Source organism: Macaca nemestrina, chromosome 1, assembly GCF_043159975.1.
Source record: "Macaca nemestrina isolate mMacNem1 chromosome 1, mMacNem.hap1, whole genome shotgun sequence".
Taxonomy (NCBI): Eukaryota; Metazoa; Chordata; class Mammalia; order Primates; family Cercopithecidae; genus Macaca; species Macaca nemestrina.
Window position 1 is genome coordinate 225,474,997 of NC_092125.1, and position 19,865 is coordinate 225,494,861.

The 19,865-nt window shown below is 39.4% G+C and overlaps 1 protein-coding gene across 6 annotated transcripts in view; it reads left to right on the forward strand.

Moving 5' to 3' along the window:
* Window positions 1-19,865, forward strand: part of LOC105479209 (arginine-glutamic acid dipeptide repeats) — a 466,387-nt gene that overhangs the window by 185,137 nt on the left and 261,385 nt on the right. For 5 of the 6 annotated variants that reach the window (XM_071066820.1, XM_071066814.1, XM_011737100.2 and 2 more), the window contains one exon: window positions 10,805-10,875. The exons of the other annotated variant lie outside the window; for it this stretch is intronic. In XM_071066820.1, the coding sequence (XP_070922921.1) occupies window positions 10,805-10,875 (71 nt within the window). The remainder of the gene's footprint in view (window positions 1-10,804; window positions 10,876-19,865) is intronic. 6 annotated transcript variants of the gene reach the window in all.

Consider the following 19,865-nt stretch of genomic DNA (forward strand, 5'->3'; position numbering starts at 1 on the left):
ACACCCACAAAATTCTTTTTATCCTGAGTATATTGTGTATTTCATAAAGCAAAATCACTATATCATAAGGAGATTATTGGAAAGTATTGTGTCGGTGGAATTATTTTTTCAAAATATCTGTTGAATATTTGTAAAATGACATTTGTAATTCATAGTGGGCTGAAGATCTTTAATGGAAAAATGAGGTCTCAATATTTATTGTCATAGGAAAGCGTCTTGGTGTTTTAAATTATTCTTAAAATACCTTTATTCAGGCTGGGCGCAGTGGCTCATGCCTCTATTCCCAGCACTTTGGGAGGCTGAGGCGGGCGGATCACCAGGTCAGGAGATCGAGACCATCCTGGCTAACATGGTGAAACCCCGTTTCTACTAAAAATACAAAAAATTAGCCAGGCGTGGTGGCAGGTGCCTCTAGTCCCAGCTACTAAGGAGGCTGAGGTAGGAGAATGGCTTGAACCCAGGAGACGGAGCTTGCAGTGACCCGAGATTGCGCCACTGCACTCCAGCCTGGGCAACAGAGCGAGACTCCGTCTCAAAAAAAAAAAAAAAAAAAAAAATCTTTATTCTTTGACTTCAATTAGAAAAAGTAAGACCTGCCCAAACAACAGCAATGGCAACAAAAACCCGAATGAAAACAACGACGATTTAAGGGAGAGAAGGAGTAGGTATGGGTAGATTTAGAGAGTCAGGGAACAGGTTTCATTTGCCCTTTCAAGTTTATATAAACTAAAGCAAACAATTAAATTTGAAGCCTGCTGACACTGTAATAGATTTCAAGTAAGCTAGTAGAATTTAATGGGGTGTATTAGATATCAGCTATAGTATTAGTAGCATTTTATCAATCAGTCAATAAAATAAGCACAGTTTTCTGTGCCTGCAACTTTGTGGAAGATGTTTTGTAGTGGTATGGTACTGCAAGATAAAAAAAGTAGAAAGAATTTTAGCCCTTGATCATTTTGTGGGGAGAAATTACTCTCATTTAGGGAAGTGATATGTTAGTAATAGGCAGTGAGTGGACAGATAACTGAATAGAACAGGTTGTAAGTTGGTGGTATTTGGGTCCTGAAGGTTGAGCAGGATTGTGATAGGACCTGGTTGAGGAAGAGTGGTCGTAGTAGCAGCAGCACGAGGATGGGCATGGCTTGGTCTTGATTGAATGTGTCTATAGGAGAGGAGAAACAAAGCCAGGTAAGCAGACTTTGCTTGCTGAATGAAAAGGGTGTCTCTGTTTTTCCTTTACTTCCCATCTGTCATTCTATGACCCTGGTGGTTATAGTTTGGGGCAGCAAATTCTGGATCCTTACTTTATTACTATTTGGGTGTTGATTTGATAAGTTCATTTCTCTCCCTCTTTTCTTTCTTTGACAGAGTCTCACTCTGTTGCTCAGACTGGAGTGCAGTGGCACAATCTCTGTTCACTGTAGCTTCTGCCTCCCATGGTCAAGCGATCCTCCCACCTCAGCCTCCTGAGTAGCTGGGACCACAGGTGCACGCCATCACACCTGGGTAATTTTTTTGTGTGTTTTTTTGTAGAGACAGAGTTTTGCCATGTTGCCCTGGTTGGTCTTGAACTCCTGGGCTCACACAACCCGCCTGCCTCGGCTTCCCAAAGTGCTGGGATTACAGGCCTGAGCCACTGTGCCCAGCCAATAAGTTTCTTTTAAGGTGCATCTTTGCATGCCTTTTTCTCCTTTAAGCTTGTCTTACACAGCTGTGTGGATGTTTCCTCTTCCATGAAAGAGTAATCACTCAAGAAGAAAAATCACTCATGGGATTGTTGTGATTTCTAGTAAATAACACTCAGAAGTAAATTTGTGTGTGTGTGTATGTGTTTAAGAGACAGCATCTTGCTTTGTTCCCCAGGCTGGCACGCAGTGGTGCTATTATATTATAGCTCACTGCAGCCTCAACCTCCTGGGCTTAAGTGATCCTCCCACCTCAACCTCCTAAGCAGCTGGGACTACAGGTGCCTGCCGCCATGCCCAGCTATGTAAATTTTTTTTTTTTTTGTAGAGATGGAGTCTCGCTGTGTTGCTCAGGCTGGTCTCAAACTTCTGGCCTGAAGTGATCCTCCTGCCTCCAGCTCCCAATATGTTGGGATTGTTAGTGTGAGCCACTAATCTTGGCCATAAGTAAATTTCTCTTAAACAGAATATCAATCTCAGAAGCAATTCAGTGTGTGTTAATATATGCCATGTGACTTGTTTGTATATTTAAATCCATATGGGATATTTAGTCTACTTTTAATAAATTTCACTTAATGTTGACATTGTAACTGATTTGAAATATGTAAGAAAATCATCCAGGAGTAAGTTTAAAAAAAATGCCTTTTAATCTTGAATTTTGTTAACTTAAAAAAAATCCCTTAGTAGAACATTTTTCCAGAATGGCAGTTAAATTTTTATTTTCTGACATTTTGGTTGCATTTAAATCCTAACTTTCTAGAAAGTTGGAGGTAAATATTTGAATGGGAAAGAATATTAAATGAATATGTACATTAGTCTTATAAGGAAGGCATCCAAGAAATGGAAGATGCCTGTGAAGTACGGGAAAATAATTGGTGTGGGAAATTTTGTAGCTTGATGCAGGAACTGTGGAACAGTTGCATTTACAAAACTGAGAACTGCAGACTACAATTAACTGTCATTAATTTATTTGAATAGAAATATGTTCCATTTACTGTACAATCAGGAGCCAGGCTTGAATGAGTTTAAATAGATGAAATCTAAATTATACTGACAGTCCATTAAACAGTAGCAGAAAACCTGTAAAGAAAATGGATTCACTGTGATACTAGTTTATAATAAAATCATTTGCCAAATAAGAATTATAACGCAGGCGTTGTGAATGGTCCTGTGTATTTCCAGTGAGCCCTGTAAATTGGTTGAATCATTTATTGTAAAGCCCAGGCTCCTAGTGCGTTGTTTTCTGAAAAGGAGCAAGCAGTGTTGCTTGAAATCTGCTCTGCAGGATGTGACACCAGAATATCAGACGAGCAATTTGTTTGTTGTCAGCCATATGGGGAGAGAAGAATTTTCACCCAGCCTACCTGTCACTGATGATGTTTTCCTATAAATACTGGGCACAGTGTTCTAGAAGTGTTTGGACTCTTTGCATTGATTTCTTGAATGTATATTATTTCAGCCATATGTCAGTTCTCATCATTAAGTTAAGGATCTGTCAGCATTTCCGTCAGTAATCGTCCTCTACTTAATAGGGATTTCATAGTAGTTTTTTGGGGGGAGGGGATGAGTTGTTAAATTGAAGATAGAGTTGTTACCTGCATTTTTAAGCTTTAGGAAATTAGGTACCCTGAAGTATCAAGGGTGCAGAAAGAGTGAACGAAGCCTGGAAGTTCTCTTCCTTTGTGTCTGTGGGGCCACAAACACTACTTCAATAGGTAGATGGCTGTCACTGAATTTTAAAATAGATTTCCCCCCTTAGATTACTTTTTTTCTCTTATGGCACATAAGCTATATATAAACAAAGTTTTAAACTAGTATAGAGATGCAGTCACTTAACTGGAACTTGGATGTTACATTGGCTAGACTCACTTTCATGATAGGGACTCAACCAACACAGGTGACAAGGGTGCTATTTAAGGAATGTTTTCAGAATAAAATAAGGAGATGAGAGTGCTTACAGTGTTCTTTGCTTGGGGAATATGTGTCCAACCATGACTAATATTTAGCATATCAGTATAATAAGATTTTTGCTGCTGGCAGGATAATTTTGCTTTTTCTTGTTCCACAGAGTTCGCAAGTTTGTCTAGCATATGATTGATTTGGGAAGGTGGGGGTCATGCTGCAGCAGTTACTCCAAAACATCCACATCACTGTTTTTTTTTAAGGAACAAGGTTTCATGCGGTCACCCAGGCTGGAGTGTAGTGTTGGTACAATCATAGCTCACTGTAACCTCAAACTCCAGGGCACAGGCAGTTCTCTGCCTCAGCCTCCCAAAGTGCTGGAATTACAGGCATGTGCCACCATGCCTGGCCCAGCATTATTTTTTAAAGTTGGGAAGATAATTATTTCAGATCAGTTTTTAAGTTTTCAATACATTGGCAGATTTCCTGACTTCTAAAGGAGAAAAGAGAAAGGTAGGAATTTTCAACAAAATCTCTTTTAGTTTATTATGACCTGTTCCCCTCAACTTGTTTTTTCTCTGTCCTTGTTAGCAGTGAGGATAAAGACGGATGAATGTTTGCTAGAAGTATTTAGTGTTCTGTGTTCCAACAAAAGCCCAGGTAGGCTTTGTAGCACTACTTGGGAGTCTATAGACATTTCAAAACATGGAATTTAATTAGTGTGATGTTTATAAAAGAAGGAAACAAAGATACATGTTATCTGAGATCTTTTTCCACCAAGTTTAGAATCTTTAAGATGATGTAGCCGATTTTGATAACAGATGATAAACAGAGTAAGGGTAAGGACTGGGAAGGTTTCATTTACGGAGGTGCACTTTTCCCAGTTTTTGTTTCCTTTTCCATGTATGTATGTGTGTATGTATGAATGAGTGACAGCGTCTCACTCTGTCACCTAGGTTGGAGTATAGTGGCTGGATCATAGCTCACTGCAGCTTTGAACTCCAGGGCTCCAGTGATGCTCTCACCTGAGCTTCCCAAGCAGCAATCCTTTTCCCTTTCAAATTCTCCAGTGTTACAGTCCATATGAGTACCCCTCACAGCAAAGATTCTGGCAGAAAACTAAAGTAGGTTACCTGGCAATCGAGTTATTTCCTAAAGAAGTATTAGAAGACAGCATTCGTTTTGTTCATATTGGTAGAGCATAGCGGCTTTCTTGCTAGGATCTCTCTTTTATTTAACCATGTCTTTGTTCAGTTTGTTTGTTGCTCATACAATTTTTGAGTGTTTACTATGAAGAACAGTGCATTGTTTATAGAGTTGAGGAATGGTGATGGGTTTGGCTGTTTTATGGTTTGGGAGACTAGAAATGGGAGGGTTTGTTGGAGGACATGCAATATGCAGAGACTCTGGGTTGGAATTTGGGTACCAGGATTTCAGTGTTGTTTCCAGCATGCACACACACATAACATATACACTCTGTGTGTCTTGGAAAATGGGGGACATCTGTTTTAACTATAGAGAGGTACTGGTGAATTTTTTATTCTGCCTTGTTAGACCAACATACTGTACCTCATTGACTGTTACCTCCAAGCATTGAGGGTGGAGGAGTCATGTAGAGGAGAAATAGAAAGCAGAAGAGCGGCACAGTCCTGAGAGTCAACTTCCCATGTTCGCCGCTGTGCCACCCAGCTTGGTCTCCGAGAAATCTCTTTGTGAGAAAGTCTTTGTTCATGTGTGCTTTTTACGACGGGGTTTTCTGTTGGAAATTATATCATAGTGGCACTGCCATGCTTTGCAAAGGGATGAGAAGGTATTTCAAAGATTAATAGGCGGAAACACATTGATAGGAAAATTCTTTATGAGGTGGAGCAGTGGCGGCACGTTGCCTATGTATGTTGTGACCACAGCTTTAATGCTGGCGTGTATGGCACTGCTTGCTAAATTAGTGGGTGAGGTAAGTGTCCACTCTGCTCTGTAGGAGGCTGTCAGGAAAGATGCTGACAGGTTCTTTGTGTTTCATAATGACAAACTGCCTAATGCTTCAGACGGTGATTTTTACCCTTGAGAGGACTGTGCTTTTGCTATATTTACATAAACCTGCTGATTTGCTGAGGGTTGAAAAAGCAGAGGACCTTCTTTGCCTTGAGAATCTGCCTTCGCGTTTTGGCTGACTTCCTTCTCCAGCTTAGCAAATACTCTGTTGTTTACAGATGGCACAATAGATCTTTGGACATGAAGCTACGCTGAGGTTGTGAGAAACAGCCAGAAATACCTCTGTTCAGTATCATTGCCCAAATTACGGATTTTGTTGCTCTCTGTTAACAAGGATTTGAGGTCACTTAATCCTGTGATCCATTCCCAGACAGAAGTTGGATGTTAGAGAGTAAGTCTCAACCTAGACCCATGGTTTCATTTCTAGACATCCCTAGTAAAGACACATTAGTTATCATGTGTTGTTTGGAATAATTGATATTGATGGTAATAGCCTCACTCATTTTTCTGGCCCATTACAGGCATGCTGATTTGAAGATTTAAAAAATATATATACTTGCCCTGCAGAAACCGTTTGCTCAATTCTGGTAAATACGTGTTTTTATATGGGTAATTCTGAAAATGTGCATTATGCATTTAATGGATCGCATCAGCTTTGCGCAGTTCTTTCAGAACTGCTAGCTTTCTAATAAAAAAAAGAAGTATCTGCAGTACTTGGGGGCCATGAGAGATTTTCAGGTTGAGAATCATTGATCCTACTGACTAAAACCAATTTTATAACCAGCTTCAGACAACCCATGCACTCTGGTAAATTGCATGAAAATCTTGCCAAATCATTTTGGCTTTAAAATATTACTGGGCATATATTCCAACTGAGATTTTAACATTGCTCTTGACTACGTTCTTATCTTTCCCTTTTCAAATAAAGCACTATATTTTTGTGCTAACTATAAACATTTATATAAATTATTTTCTTAAATAGCTGCTTGATTAATAAGCCAAAGGGAAATACTTTTTATATGACAATTTGGCTTTAATTGAACCTTGTTTTGAATACTTTTAAGAGTAATATAAAATAGAATTTTTTTCTGTGAGACTTGAATTCTAAATTATGTTTATTTTTTGTTGGGTCATCCTAATATTTGTCAGAGGGTTGTAAAGAAAAGTTTGACTCTACAATAATTCATCATGCTTTGATTTTAAAAATGAATTAGACAAATCAGGTCAAAGCAATGTGTTTTTTTTTCCCATTCCTATGGCAAGTTTTACATAGTGTGAAATATTTTTAGTTCTTATTACCCCAATCTTAGCCATTCTGTGTTTTACCACTATTATGTAAAGTTTGTTTTTTTTAAATAGCCACCTTCCAGTGGCTTACAAAACTGTAAGTTTTGTCACCTAATTTTGCAGTGAGCTTCTCTAACTTTTTCATGTATGCGTTTCTAAGTACTAATAGAGATCCCTTGATGCACTCACCCATTTTACAGATTATTAGCCTTGTGTATTGGACTGTCTGTTATGAATTCATAGCTGTGGATTAGTTTGAGTTGCCATAATCGCTTTTTAAACAAAAAGAGGTGGCTTTTAATCTAATAAAAAGTAATAGTGGTAATTCCGTATGTCCGGTTGAGGATCTCTCTCACACTTATCCCTCATGGCAGAATTTCTCAGGCTAGGTGTGTGAGGCAGCTCCAGTACAACTGTTGAGATGTGTTTAGGCAAACAGATGTGCTTGGCTGCCCTTGACATACCAGCATGTTCCTTTCCTTCCTTCTCTAACAGAGCTACATCTTAGTGTATTTACAGGCAGTCCTTTTCCTGAATGTAACTTTGCAGTGGGAAATGAAAGAACATAGGTTCTCTTTCCTTTTTCTGGAAAGTTTTTTATATATAAGTTAGCTTTATGTCTCAGAGTAAGACGGTGTGTCATGATCCTATGGATAATTTAAAGTATATATAAATAAAGCTTTTCTTCGTGTAAAAAGAATAACAGTATACATAGTCTTTGCTTTCTAAGCATCTCCCGTTTATTTCAGGTTGTTTTTTTTTTTTTTTTTTTTTTTAAAGACAGTTCCACTGTCGCCCAGGCTGGAGTGCAGTGGCGTGATCTCAGCTCACTGCAGTCTCTACCTCCTGGGTTCAAGTGATCTGAGTAGCTGGGATGACAGGTGCATACCACCACACCCAGCTAATTTTTGTATTTTTAGTGGAGTTGGGGTTTCACCAGGTTGGCCAGGCTGGTCTTGAACTCCTGACCCCAGGTGATCCACCTGCATTGGCCTTATTTTTTATTTTTTATATTTTTTAACCCCCACACTAATGGCAGACATTAGTTGTTGGTGAGTACAGGAAACGTAGAATTGAGTACATTCCTCTGAGTCTACAAGATTGATAGTAAATTGTTAGTGGACAGTGCAGACCACCTGACTGCCAAATAACTTGATAAGGAAAGTAAATTGTTAATGTTATGTAAAAGAAGGGAGGTATTGCCATTTAGTTACAGAGGAGCCATGAGAAGTTACTCTATATGGAACTGATAACTAATTCTAAGGTTGGTATGATCAGGGACTGGTAGAAGGAAAGAAGAAGGAGTTTTGCCGACTGGGAGCAGAGCTGGGATTTCTTGTAGTGAATGCAGCCTAGGGGAAGATGGGGTGTGGAGTGAGACCAGACCATTGAAGTATTTTTTGTCACTTGAGCCTCAAGAAGGTAGAAGCAATTAATTAGAAAGGGACCTATTAGTTCTGAAGCCAGTGAGTCGTAGCTGTACGAGTTAAAGAGTGAGGAAAGAAGTATGAAAAGTGGCTCAACAGTCAAAAGACAGGTTCATTTTGGAGAAGAAACCTGACAGGGGCTTCTCGCTGATTTTGGTCAGGAGCACTCTCTATTACAGACTAAGAGTATTACTTAAGGGTTTAGGGCAAGAGAGCTTATCACAGGCTTGGAATGTTTCTTGGTGGAGGAGAAGTTTATTGTGGGGTTGGAATGTTTCAGGGCTGACATCTCTCTAGCCAGAGGGGAGGTTATCTCTGGGCTGGCAGGTCTGTGGTCAGAGAGGGGTTTATCTTAGGGTTGGAATGTTTCTGGTTGGAGATATCAGTTGTGGTTTATGGTCATGATGTCATTAGCCATTAGGCTGATGCCCTTTGGGTTGGATTTAGGCAGTTTTTGATCAAGGGGAACTTTAAAGTGGCGGTGCTTGTCCAAGATGGTGATGCTCCTGCTCTGTCAGTAGCTAGGCTGTGATGGTGTTAATGTCATGAAATATAGTATATAGGAAGCAACAGAAAGGAGAGGGCATGTTGAGTTGAGTAAGATGGGTAAATAATTGATAACCAGAGATTTGAAATGCTGGCAGTGGGTATAACAGGGACTGAAACACAGGAAACTAAGAACTTTGGGTTGTTCCAAAATTGCGTAATTTGGAGATACAGTTTATATCTAGGGAATTGAGTTTCTTCTGTTTTTACTTGAATACCAAGGTAGGAGTATGAAAGAATGATCTACTGTGGTGGGAAGAATTCTCTTGCTTGTCCCTTAAGATGATTAGCATGTTAAGTTGATGTTGCCTGAATGCTGAAGCAGAGTTATTTAGCATCTGGGACCTTGGAACAAGATATAGGGAAAGCTTAGTCAACAGTTCATTCCTGAGCTACTGTTTTACATGGATTCAGGGATTAAATCTCTGTTGAGTCCGTCATTGAGTAGAGAATCAGTTGGGGAATTCTGAATGCCTAAATAGTTGTCATTGAGATTTCTTTTTCTGGAGTGCCTTTTGGGTAGGTACAAAGATCCTGATGTTCTGCAGAAAGGTTTTTGGAATGTCTCATTTGTGAGGACTTCTTGATCATCTTAGTGGGTCTGTTGGGGCTTGTGATGACTCCCTGTTGCTACTTCTGTGCTTTTTCTTGGCTCTCAACGCATAAGACAAACGAGGCAGTAGCCTGTGTTGTCAAGCATCTGAATTATTCTGAGACACACCCATTCTGAAGGGTCAAGAGGAAGTATAAAATGAGTGGCATTATGGGATGGGCGTGGTGGTTTTTGCATGTAATCCCAGCACTTTAGGAGGCGGAGGCAGGGGGATAGCTTGAGCCCAAGAGTTTGAGACTAGCCTGGGCAACATAGTGAGGCCCTGTCTATGCAAAATGAGTGAATGAATGAGGCATTATGGTCACTCTTCCTAGATTTGATTGACTGTGACTTTACTTTTCAGTAAATAATACATAGACTTTCCTGTCCTAAGCTTTATGATGATCTCAGGTTGTGATATGGGGGTAGGAGGAGGTTACCTGTCTCTATAGCCACTGCTTTCCTTAAAATCATTACTTTTTATTTAAGTGTCTTAACATGGCATTTTAAAAAGCAACCTTGGCCAAGCATGGTGGCTCATGCCTGTAATCCTGACACTTTGGGTGGCTGAGGTGGGAGGATTGCTTGAGCCCAGGAGTTGGAGACCAGCCAAAAAAAAAGAAAAAAAGCAATGCTTTACACTCCAGTCATTGAGAGCATCAAAAATTATTTTCCAACCACTGTCATGTCAAATGTAATTTAAGAAAGCACTCTTCTTCCCTGAAGAAAATGCAGCTTGATTTACTTTATTCCATCTCTGATTAGTGGCATTGGTTTTGTTTACAATTAGAAAATAAAATGTGTTTAGGGTACAATGTAATGGCAAATTGTCTCTAAGAGATTAGTTTTCTTTCTCTTTTTGGTTAGTTGAAAAGGTCATCGTAGTAGCATGTTCAAACTAGTCATTTTTGCATGTTTCACTTATTTCCTCACAAAATATTTATTACAAATATAGTAGCATGTGGCAAAGCCATTTCTCTTTTTTGAAGACATGTGAGCATCTATATGAATAAGATACTCAAGATTTCATCTTGATGTGTGATCTTGAGTGAGCAGTTTCTTTTATCTAAATGTCTTCATCTGAATATGGATAATCCTTTGGAATCCTCCCCTCCTTCTTCAGGGACTCTGAAGAAAATAATTTAGGCTTCATCAGGTTCTTTAAATTATTAGAAAAATAATCAGGAAGAACCAAAGGCCTGTTTTCCTTTAGCATAAAGATATTTGCAATTTAATATCATCTTTTGGAAAAAAAATTACAATAAAAGATATGTGCCTTGTCATTTATTTATTTATGCAGTGGCTTTATGGGCCCTGTCTTTGTTCCCTTAAAGATAAATGCCATTGTTTTAAAATTTCTTTTTCTTTTAAAGACTGTGTGTATATCGAGAGTCGGAGGCCAAACACACCGTATTTCATCTGTAGCATTCAAGACTTCAAACTGGTAAGCGTTTTTAATGTGCTGTTCACTCTGCTCTGTATTCTCTCTTTTTCCAGTTCCATTGGCTATCTCTTCTTATTGTTAGTCCATCGCTGTTGACGAGGTTACCAGTTCACCTTTTGAGTGCTGACTGCCTTGTGGCAGTAGCACTGAAATGAGGGTTACTAGTTCCATCTTTTCAGCTTTGTAACACTTACTCTCATAATGCTAATATTGTAAACAGTATTTCTGAAGTTTTTATCCCTTTAGTAACTTTTGACAATTTCAGATAAATTCACTTGAATTTCTGAAGTAGCTTGTTTCTTCTCAGCCATTGTTAAGGGCCTGAAGTAAAGTAAATTCAGTAAATTGATGAATAGGGAAAATAATATAAATGGGTCAGAGAATAGTTTCCAATGGAAACCTGTCACATCCTTCAATATTTCGGCTGGTGTGGAGTGTGTTGAAATTGTTGTGGGGGTTTCCCGGGGTAGAGGTTGAAAGAAGTCTGGCTTGGGCACGATAAAGCTGTTATACTTTCTTTCCAGTTTTAGTCCCTGTGTTGCAGAAGTGAGGACGTAGCTACTGTACTTTCTCATTAAAAATTCTTCCTGAATATATAAGTGTTGATGTTCCTCATTATGAAATCACTTTTTTAGACCAGTGGTTCCCACACTTTAGGCTTTGGATCCCTGGATATCTGCAGAGATTTGGCAGAGGTCTGCAAATAAACATGCTAAGCTTTATATGAATAAATTGATCTCACACGTCTGGACAACAATTTTTCAGCCTGTTTTCAGTATGCTTTTATGATTTTTAAAAATTTCACTTAATTTTTTTTTTTTTTTTTTTTTGAGACGGAGTCTCGCTCTGTCGCCGGGCTGGAGTGCAGTGGCCGGACCTCAGCTCACTGCAAGCTCCGCCTCCCGGGTTCCCGCCATTCTCCTGCCTCAGCCTCCCGAGTAGCTGGGACCACAGGCGCCGCCACCTCGCCCGGCTAGTTTTTTGCATTTTTAGTAGAGACGGGGTTTCACCGTATTAGCCAGGATGGTCTCGATCTCCTGACCTCGTGATCCGCCTGTCTCGGCCTCCCAAAGTGCTGGGATTACAGGCTTGAGCCACCGCGCCCGGCTATTTAAAAGCAATACACAGTTAAGAACCACTATTTGTTGTTGTTGTTTGAGACAGAGTCTTGCTTTGTCGCCCAGGCTGGAGTGCAGTGGTGCAGTCTTGGCTCACTGCAGCCTCTGCCTCCTGGGAACAAGCAATTCTCCTGCCTCAGCCTCCCGAATAGCTGGGATTACAGGTGTGTGCCAGTGCAGCCAGCTAATTTTTTTTGTATTTTTAGCAGAGACAGGATTTTGCCATGTTGGCCAGGCTGGTCTCCAACTTCTGACCTCAAGTGATTTGCCTGCTTTGGCCTCCCAGAGTGCTGGGATTACAAGTGAGAGCTACCACGCCTGTCAGGAACCAGTGTGTGTTTGTTATTTTCCTCAAACAATTGGCATTTGAAATACTACCGAAGTAGTATCATTTGGGAATCTTTTGAAACATTCTGATCTTACAAGGGATCCTAGTACTTGGAAGATTGTGAACCACTGTCTCTACTCTTAGGCGTAGAGAATTCCTAATTCCTTAGCTTTGTAGAGATGTGTATTGCTATCTGTGAATGCTCTTATTTCCAGCATCCTTTGTAATTTGACAATATTTGTGTTCTGACATATGTTGTCTGTGATATTTCAGTCTAAAAAATGTAGTTTGAAAAGATCTTTTTCTGCATCTCCTTTGTTTTTTTTTTAATCATTTTTAATGACCCAAGTACCAAATTAGTATATTCAGTAAACAAACAAAAACACATGTTATTTATTTTTCTTTGTTAAAAAGTTATTGCCTAAGTTGTTGCATGCTTACTGTTTTAAGACAAAGTCAGATGTGCCATTTACTTCTAAGATGGATCTATTCTTGATAGGTGGCTTTTAACTTTCCTGGTTGCATTGCAAGGTGGCCTTCCAGTTTAATCTTGTAAATCAAATGCTTTCTATCCAGTTTTTATGTCAATATGATTTTTTAGAAACCATTTTTAGAGGTCTTTGCTACTTATATCTTTCCTTCCAAAGTGTGTGTGTGTTTTTTTTTTTAAACAGATACAGCACTGACACCTGAAATACGGGTGCAGCCTTACTCCTGAAGCGTTTTGATTTGGTAGTGGCTGCTGCTACTGCCCTTTTCCTGCCCACTGTCTTTGTGTGTGATTTTTACTAAACCAAACATCAGTGCACCATGAAAAATACATAGCTGTGAAATAAAATTGTAAATATTTTTATTTTATCTATTAGATCTTGAGTCCCCTTTGTACAGTTTTTTGCACATTAGCAGGTGCCTTCATGTTTGAACAGCATCTCTTATGAAATGCTGATTACAATATGATAGTTGCTGTCCTGGGCAGAGGTTCCTGCTGAGTTACGGTAATTGCTCAGGGTATTAACAGCAATAAAAGCTGAAGCTTCTGTTGTCAGTATTGGTCTAATACAACACATTAAAGCTGTCTACCAAAACAATATGGGAAGTAGGGTGCAGTATGTTTAGATACCTTTTTCTAAATCACACACTGCTGTTTCTCATGTTTTTGTTTGAGGTTCTGTATTCAGCACATCTTCATAGTTGTTGTGTAAGAATAACAGATGATGAAATATTTGCTCTGGGAATAAATATAGTTATTTCCACTTTCTTATTTTCTTGCTTCTCTGTACTTATTAAAAGATAATCAAATGGATGAAAATGATCAAGATTTTTTCTCCTTCAGTTTACTGAAGCTATAAGGGAAAAAGATGAGCAGAAGGAAATAAGCTTTGTTTCTCTGCAAGATTGTAAAAAGAAGAAGAAATTGAATTTGATTTTGCTCACAGCAGATAACATGACTAGTGGAGCAATGAAAGAAACAAAAACCGATAGTTTTGAAATGTTGAGTAATTAGGTATTTTATCTTTTTAACAATCATAAAATAAAAAGTTGGTTTGGGGTTGTAACTGAGAAGTGTATTTCATCGTTTATACTATAAATGAGAATCCCTTTGCCATGGTGAAATTTTGTGTATAAAGTACGTTTGGGCACTGTAAAAATAACTGGGTGAATGCCCTTTATGATATACATTAGTAGGTAAGATTACGATGGTAAAGACAACAAAAGCTAATGAGGTGAGGCATGGGGAGGAGGAGACATCTACCGCCAGTCACCGAGACTAGAATAATGGCAGTTTATTGAATCGAGGGCCTTGGGTCACATTTCATGAAATAGCTCTATATGAGGTAAGGAGAAGGGTCTTTGTATTTTATGTGGGGACTTGGATTGTCTTCTCAACTCTGCTGCTGCATTCCCTTGGAATTGGAGTCTGTGGTATAGAACACAGCTGCCTCTATGTCCTGATCCCTGTCTGTTGTCCTGCTAAACTATTAAACAGCCTCCCCTTTCACTCTCAAAAATGTCTGAATGTGGATGGTAGGTTGTGTGGTTATCTTGCCTATGGGGATAGGATCCATGGCTTCTGCTTTATTAATATTCAACCATCAAAACACATAGGGACACCACCGTCCTACCCTGGTAGGTGTATTTCGAGCCCACACTTCCACAGGGTAGGTGGAGGCTATGATAGTATCAAGTAATTAAGTTCCTAACTGAGCTGAGGTTTTAAAGGTAGTGAATTAGGTATTCTATTAGGAAGCTTTCATTCTCTTAGGAAGTATTCATTTGATTGGGCTTATTTACAAATGGAGAGGTCTGATTTTGTTTGAATGCGCTGACCCAAAGTATTTATGGAACAAGTAGTCAAAAGCAGGAGGTCAGGCAAGCAGAAGAGGCGGGGTAGAATTATGGACAGCGCGTACTTAGAAGCAGGAGAAAGAAGTATTGTTGATTAAAAAGGTTGCTTTGCACTGTAGATTTCTGAACTAAATAGTAAAATAGCTGGCGAAGTCTTTACTTAGCTTTTTGAAGGACTAGTAATATGGAATGACAATCTGTGATCCTTGTGGCCTGGCATGAAAAGATTAATTGAGCCAAATTTCATTTTTAGAATTTAGAGTTGAGAAACTGAGAGACTGAGGCAGTTAGTAGAGGGGAAAGGTAAATGGCTAATTCAAGAATTACCCTTAATATATCTGTAAAAATTAAAAATAAAAGAATTACCTTAATGACGAGCAGGGTTAGGGCTGGCATAGGCAAGCTCACATGCTAGGGTAGGAAACTGGGAAAAGCGGAGGACAGGGAAGCTGTGGGGAGAGCAGCAGACTGCCAAGGGGAGTGCGTGCACAGCCACTCTTCCTGGACTCTTCTGGGTCCCACTCTACTGATGTTCTTCCCATGGGATTCTTAGATTGTCCTGTTCGCTCTGAGTAAAGAGCTCTCACCTGGGCTAGCTTGAGTGTATCTTCATGAATTGCAAGGGAAAGAGCCTAGGTTAACATCTCCAACCCTTCTGCTGCCCTCTCATAGCTTTTATAGGTCACCATGTGACTTAGTTACTTTGAGGTTTTGTTCTGAATGAGTCAGTATCATTGAGGAGCTTTATATCACAGAGTGCAAATAGGAATGTTTTGGCTATAATCAGGGCTTTCCACAGTCATTTACTGAATACCTGCTTTGTGTTCTTTATTGAACTCAGCACCTAAAGGGGGACTGAAGAAGTATAAAATATTGTTAATTCCCTCAGTGATCTTAGATTCTAAGTGGACAGACAACTTGTGGCATTATTGGATGTCAGTCTTCTTTGGAGAACATTCCGAATAGGATTGACAAGAAGGGCATTCATTTTTAGTTCTAAAAGAAATGATTTCTTTGTGTGTTTACTACAAACAATAAAATCATATTTTTATATAAACCCAGGCATTAAGAAGTATAAGACAAATAATTTGCCATCTGGAAATAATCATGGAGTCTGAGAATGCTAACAAGGTCATTGAGACAGTAATTTTCATTCAGTATAACACTGAAGAGTTCCTTGTATAGTAGTTTCCTGTAGCAGTTCCTACCTTTTCTTTATTCACGAATAAGCAAGCAAACTGACTCCTGTAATATTCTCCATGGAAATTCAGTGTGGATTCTTGCATTGCCATCATTCATACAATAGAGGAAAACATGCTTTTGGTTTCCTAAAGTTACATAGGTGTTTCAGCTGTTACTTATACCAAATGAGTTTCTAGGTAGTATATGTAGCTATTACAAGTACTGTTTTGGGTTAATAACATTGATTCCTTTTGGTTCCTTAACTGTTCTATTAAAACTTAAATTGTCCTTAAAGTTAAGCCAGATACAGAGATTCCTTAGAGTTGGGGGTGATAGTTGGGGATGTTAAAGTGTTTCCAGGTTATGGTTAGCTGGGCTTGACATATTGTTACGGCTCCACATAGATGAGAATGCCGCTGTATCATTTGTGTCCCTAACAGCCTACCTTCTAAGTGCTAGTTCTGAATGTGGAATAGCTAAGGATGCATACTACTAGTTACCTTGGAGAATGCACATTTCCATTATTGCTGTGAATGTGGGGGCCAAGTTATTTATCATTTAATACCATATCCCTCTCGTTTCATTGTCAGATGTGAGCAGCTGGAGGAAAAACACTTGGAATTTCTCTCTGATCCCTGGTCTGTACTCATAAGTTGTTTGCTACTCATCACCCTTTATTCATGCCTTCCATGACAGTATAGCAGAAGGGCTGCAGAGAAATGAACTTCATCTTAGGATCCACTTGCCATTGAGATTCCCCTCCCTCCACCAAATTTATTTTCTTCAAAATGCGTTAAAAGTAACAAGAAGCTATTTCTCCTCCTTTGTAACAAAAACTTACTGAGGATGAGTAATTATGTCTTCTTTTCTTATTAGAACCATAGATGATGCCGGGAGGTATCAGATAGCAACTTCATTACACACACTCTTTGTGCACACATTCAAGTGTACACATAGTGACTTAATTATCAGACTTATGCATTATCTACCGCAGTTCTTTAATCCCAGCTTGGCTGTTACCACTTAGCACAGAAGATGTAGTGTATGGACATTCACGGAATGGGCATTCGTTTAATAGGAGGTAAATCTTGTATTAGAGCCCTTTTTTGGTGGGGGGTGGGCAGGAAGTCCACGTAATTCGAACATGGCTAATTCAGAATTTAGGGTCTGTTATTCTGGGATTGAGATGAGGGATGATAGATTGCCCAGGTTCAGAGCTCAGACTTCGACATGAGGTTGTCTGAGTTCACATACTCCTTCCATCACTTGCCATCTTTCATGACCTTGGGAAATACACTTAACCCTCTTAACTTTCTTTATTTACCTGTGAAGTTGGGATATAAAGTACCTACCGGGCCGGGCGCGGTGGCTCACGCCTGTAATCCCAACACTTTGGGAGGCCGAGGCGGGTGGCTCACGAGGTCAGGAGATCGAGACCATCCTGGCTAACACAGTGAAACCCCGTCTCCACTAAAATTACAAAAAATTAGCCAGGCGTGTTGGCAGGCGCCTGTAGTCCCACCTACTCGGGAGGCTGAGGCAGGAGAATTGCTTGAACCTGGGAGGCGAAGGTTGCAGTGAGCCGAGATCGCACCACTGCACTCCAGCCTGGGTGACAGAGCAAGACTCTGTCTCAAAAATAAAAAATAAAAAAAAAATAAAAAAAATAAAAAAAAATTAAAGTACCTACCTTGTCAAGCAGATTGTTTTTAAATTAAAAGGTCAAACTTACAAAGTGTCCAGTGCCTCATAGAATGACACTGATTGTGATGTTGGTGTTTAGTTGGTACCTTAGGTTTATGCTTTTTATTCACTGATGTATATATTGTGTACATATATAGCACATTGGCTGGCGGTAATGTCCCCAGTAAGTATTTACTGAATGCTGAATGAAGTAACATTTAAGTGGAATAAATTCACTGGATAAATATTTTTTAAAAACTTTAGTAATAGTTGTTTGATAACAGTGCACACATCAACAACAAATTAACATTCTCTTAAACCAAAGAAGTCTACTCACTTACCTTTTGTTAGCCTGCAGGGTGTAATGTATAGAAATAATAAAACTCTATTTCTTTTAAAATACTTGAAGAAAATTCAGTTTCTTGTTTTCTTTAGGAGTTTGAATGAATGTAGCCTAAGTCATAACATTTTTAAAGCATCATTATATTGTTTTGAGTTTTCCATATGACTGACTTTCAGTAAAGATAAATGAGGGCCTAGTATACATGTGAACCTCCCAGAAAAGGCCAACTGTTATGAAAAATGCCTTATGCTATGATGATTTGTTTCTGTGTGGCACATCCGTTGTTTCTGGTTTTGTTTTTGACAGTCCTTCAAGGTAGGCCTGCAAAATTGAGTATTTCTATAGCTCCTTCTTCTCTCTACTTTCTTGGCTTGTGCCGTATAAAAAGGTCAGTATCACCCAGTTATGCATTTGTGACTTGTTGGGTAGTGTTGGACAATGAAGTAAAAACTTTCCATTAAAGTTCATTATCAAGTATTTTCAGCTATTATATCCAAGGACCAAGTGGCCTTTACACATATAAATTTGTAATTTCTAATTTTGTTTAATTCTTTAAGAGGCAAGAGGTAGGATGGAATTCTTTTTTTTGGAGACAGAGTTTCACTCTTGTCACCCAGGTTGGAGTGCAGTGGTGCAATCTCAGTTCATTGCAACCTCCGCCTCCAGGTTCAAGCTATTCTCCTGCCTTAGCCTCCCAAGTAGCTGGAATTACAGGCACCTGCCACCACCCCCAGCTGTGTTTTTGTATTCTTAGTAGAGATGGGGTTTCACTAGGTTGGCCAGGCTGGTCTTGAACTCCTGACCTCATGATCTGCACGCCTCGGCCTCCCAAAGTGTTGGGATTACAGGCGTGAGCCACCGCACTAAGCAAGATGGAATTCTGTAGCCCTGAGTTTGGTGCAGTTGGTCAGAGGAGGTTATATATCTATACTGCCCCTCCTGCCATAATCATGGAGTAATGATGTTGAAAGTTTTTTGAACCACCACATCCTTTTTGCATGATATTGATGTCAACCTCTAAATGGACAGAGTGGTATTAACGTAAGTGGAAATCAAAATGACGCCTTGGGAATAAATAATCTCAGCATTTTATTGGCCCCATTTTCTGAGCTTCCCAGCAATTTGTCTTCACTCATGGCTGCCAGTCAGGATAGGGTACTTGGGATTTTAAGTTTTAGTGTTTAGCTACTACCGTGAGATTGGGTAATTCATTTTCTTCTAATTTACTTGTATCGAGGGACTCTAAGAAACTATTGAAAAAGTTTTGTTTAATTATATGTGTTTCCATAAAATATATTTCTGAAAATGTTATTTACTAAAATTGTTATCTATATGTGAAATTTTTTTCAATGCAGAAAACTCTAGGTATTCTAATTTTAAAGGAGCTTAAGAAAGGTTGAGACAATCTGATATTTGCAGCAATCTACTGTGCAAGAATATTGGTAAAGTCTTGTTCAAACTTAATTCTTTTCAGTTGGAAATTTGTAATTCGTATGTATGTATGTATGGATGCTTGTATTAAGAACCAACTCAATAGTCCAAGAAAAACCTATTAGAAGTACTAAAAAAACTAGGGAAACAGATGCTGTCAACATTTTCTCATTTCGTATGTAAGAACAATGACTTGTTTTGGGGGAAAAAAAAAAAGCCTTTTTTTTTTTTTTTTTTTTGAGACGGAGTCTCGCTCTGTCGCCCAGGCTGGAGTGCAGTGGCACCATCTCGGCTCACTGCAAGCTCCGCCTCCCGGGTTCATGCCATTCTCCTGCCTCAGCCTCCCGAGTAGCTGGGACTACAGGCGCCCGCCACCTCGCCCGGCTAGTTTTTTGTATTTTTTAGTAGAGACGGGGTTTCACCGTGTTAGCCAGGATGGTCTCGATCTCCTGACCTCGTGATCCGCCCGTCTCGGCCCCCCAAAGTGCTGGGATTACAGGCTTGAGCCACCGCGCCCGGCCAAAAAAATGCCTTTTTAAAATGCGTAAAATGTTTTAAT